At 36.9% G+C, this 1,445-nt stretch overlaps 1 protein-coding gene across 1 annotated transcript in view; it reads left to right on the forward strand.

The window, feature by feature from the left end:
* LOC117099956 (DNA ligase 1-like) overlaps positions 1 to 1,334 on the forward strand; it is a gene marked incomplete at its 3' end in the record, with an annotated part of 3,569 nt that extends 2,235 nt beyond the window's left edge. The window contains exons 7-8 of the mRNA XM_033239489.1: positions 284 to 421; positions 1,188 to 1,334. Of these exons, the coding sequence (XP_033095380.1) occupies positions 284 to 421; positions 1,188 to 1,334 (285 nt within the window). The remainder of the gene's footprint in view (positions 1 to 283; positions 422 to 1,187) is intronic.
* Between the last annotated feature and the right edge of the window lie 111 nt (positions 1,335 to 1,445).

Below are 1,445 nucleotides of genomic sequence, written 5' to 3' on the forward strand. Positions count from 1 at the left end.
TAAGGTTAGTTGAATGATAAGGCCTAAACAATTGTTTGTTTGCCCTTTAATGCTATAAAATTAATGTATAGGAGGGGCAGGCGCAATTTTTTTTATCACCAAAAATTAACATGTAAATCGCAATGAAAAAAAAAACATCACTTTCTTGAATTTGTGAACAAAAATTCGAAAAGAAAAACTTTTTTTAAAAAACGCCGCCCCTATTTTCCATAGTGAGGTAGGGGCGGGAAGTCAAACAAACATTTTTTAGGCCTAATAAATATGAGCTGTTTATATTTTATAGAGACGAAGTTCGTGAATTAGTGATTAAAGAACTAAAGGAAGAAAAAGAGGAATGTTATGAGAGGCGGGATGAACTGTTGAAAGCAAAAGAATTGCAAATTGAATCAGTTAAATCTGAACTCGAAGCTGCAAACAAAAGGTAACTACAAACGTTCGTTTCATATAAATTCCCGACAATTGTATAGCTAGGATTTGCGTCGTGTATACATCGATCGTGTCGCGTTATGGCTGACACTTACTGCGTTGTGCAGCCGTCGTACGACGAATCCAACTCCGCTCCCCATGAGCGCTAGACGATGCGACGCCGTCTGCTGGCTGATTTTCGGTGGCAGTCTGAACGTACTGAGTGATCGTCTTTAAAAATATCAGTTGCGCGGTTGTCGTTGCGTTGCGTTTTTCATAGAATCGCATCGGCTGACGACCATCGGGCGTAGTGAGTGCCCGGCTTCACATACAAAGGAACAATTATCGTATGGGAGGCCTATAACTTATCAACGTAAAAGTTCCTTATTAATTTTTTGAAAAAACGCCCATAGTAGTATGACACTCCTCTTGATAGCAGAGAGATAGGATGCTCAATTCCTGGCAGTGATGAGTAGAGTAGGCCCTATATTATATTCATAACTTACTCGTCGCATCGTGTCGTATAGTGTCATGTCATATTTATACCGTATACTGTCTTGTCACTTGAATCGCTTAAAATGATGTTTTATCACATTGAACTCTGTTACAATGCGTTGAGCACTAGCGTTTTTTTCACGCCTGTGCAAGGTAGGATTAAATAAATCGGATTCGACTCCCTCTTGACCACTCACTAGTGGTAAGGCAAAAAATAATGTGGTAAAAATAAAGACACACCGTAAGTTAATATTAGTGATAATACAATGAATTGTTTCATTTTTTAGAGAAAAAGCTAAAGAACTAAGGACAAAAGAATTTATGGAAGAAAGGGATGAGTTAAAGAAGGTTTCTTATGAGAAAAATGAATTATTGAAAGCATGCGAACTTCAAATAACGTCAATAAATCTTGAACTTGAGGCAGCGAACAATAGGTAAGGACAGTACAGAACTAGAAATATACAGATGTACTAATTTAAACAGAATTTATATAATTATTTAGATCCAGCCATTGTTTGGCACAGCATTTTTACTTTTAATAAAAA

This window comes from Anneissia japonica, unplaced genomic scaffold (genome assembly GCF_011630105.1).
Source record: "Anneissia japonica isolate Jap-2015-1 unplaced genomic scaffold, ASM1163010v1 scaffold201744_len3877_cov102, whole genome shotgun sequence".
Lineage (NCBI taxonomy): Eukaryota > Metazoa > Echinodermata > Crinoidea > Comatulida > Comatulidae > Anneissia > Anneissia japonica.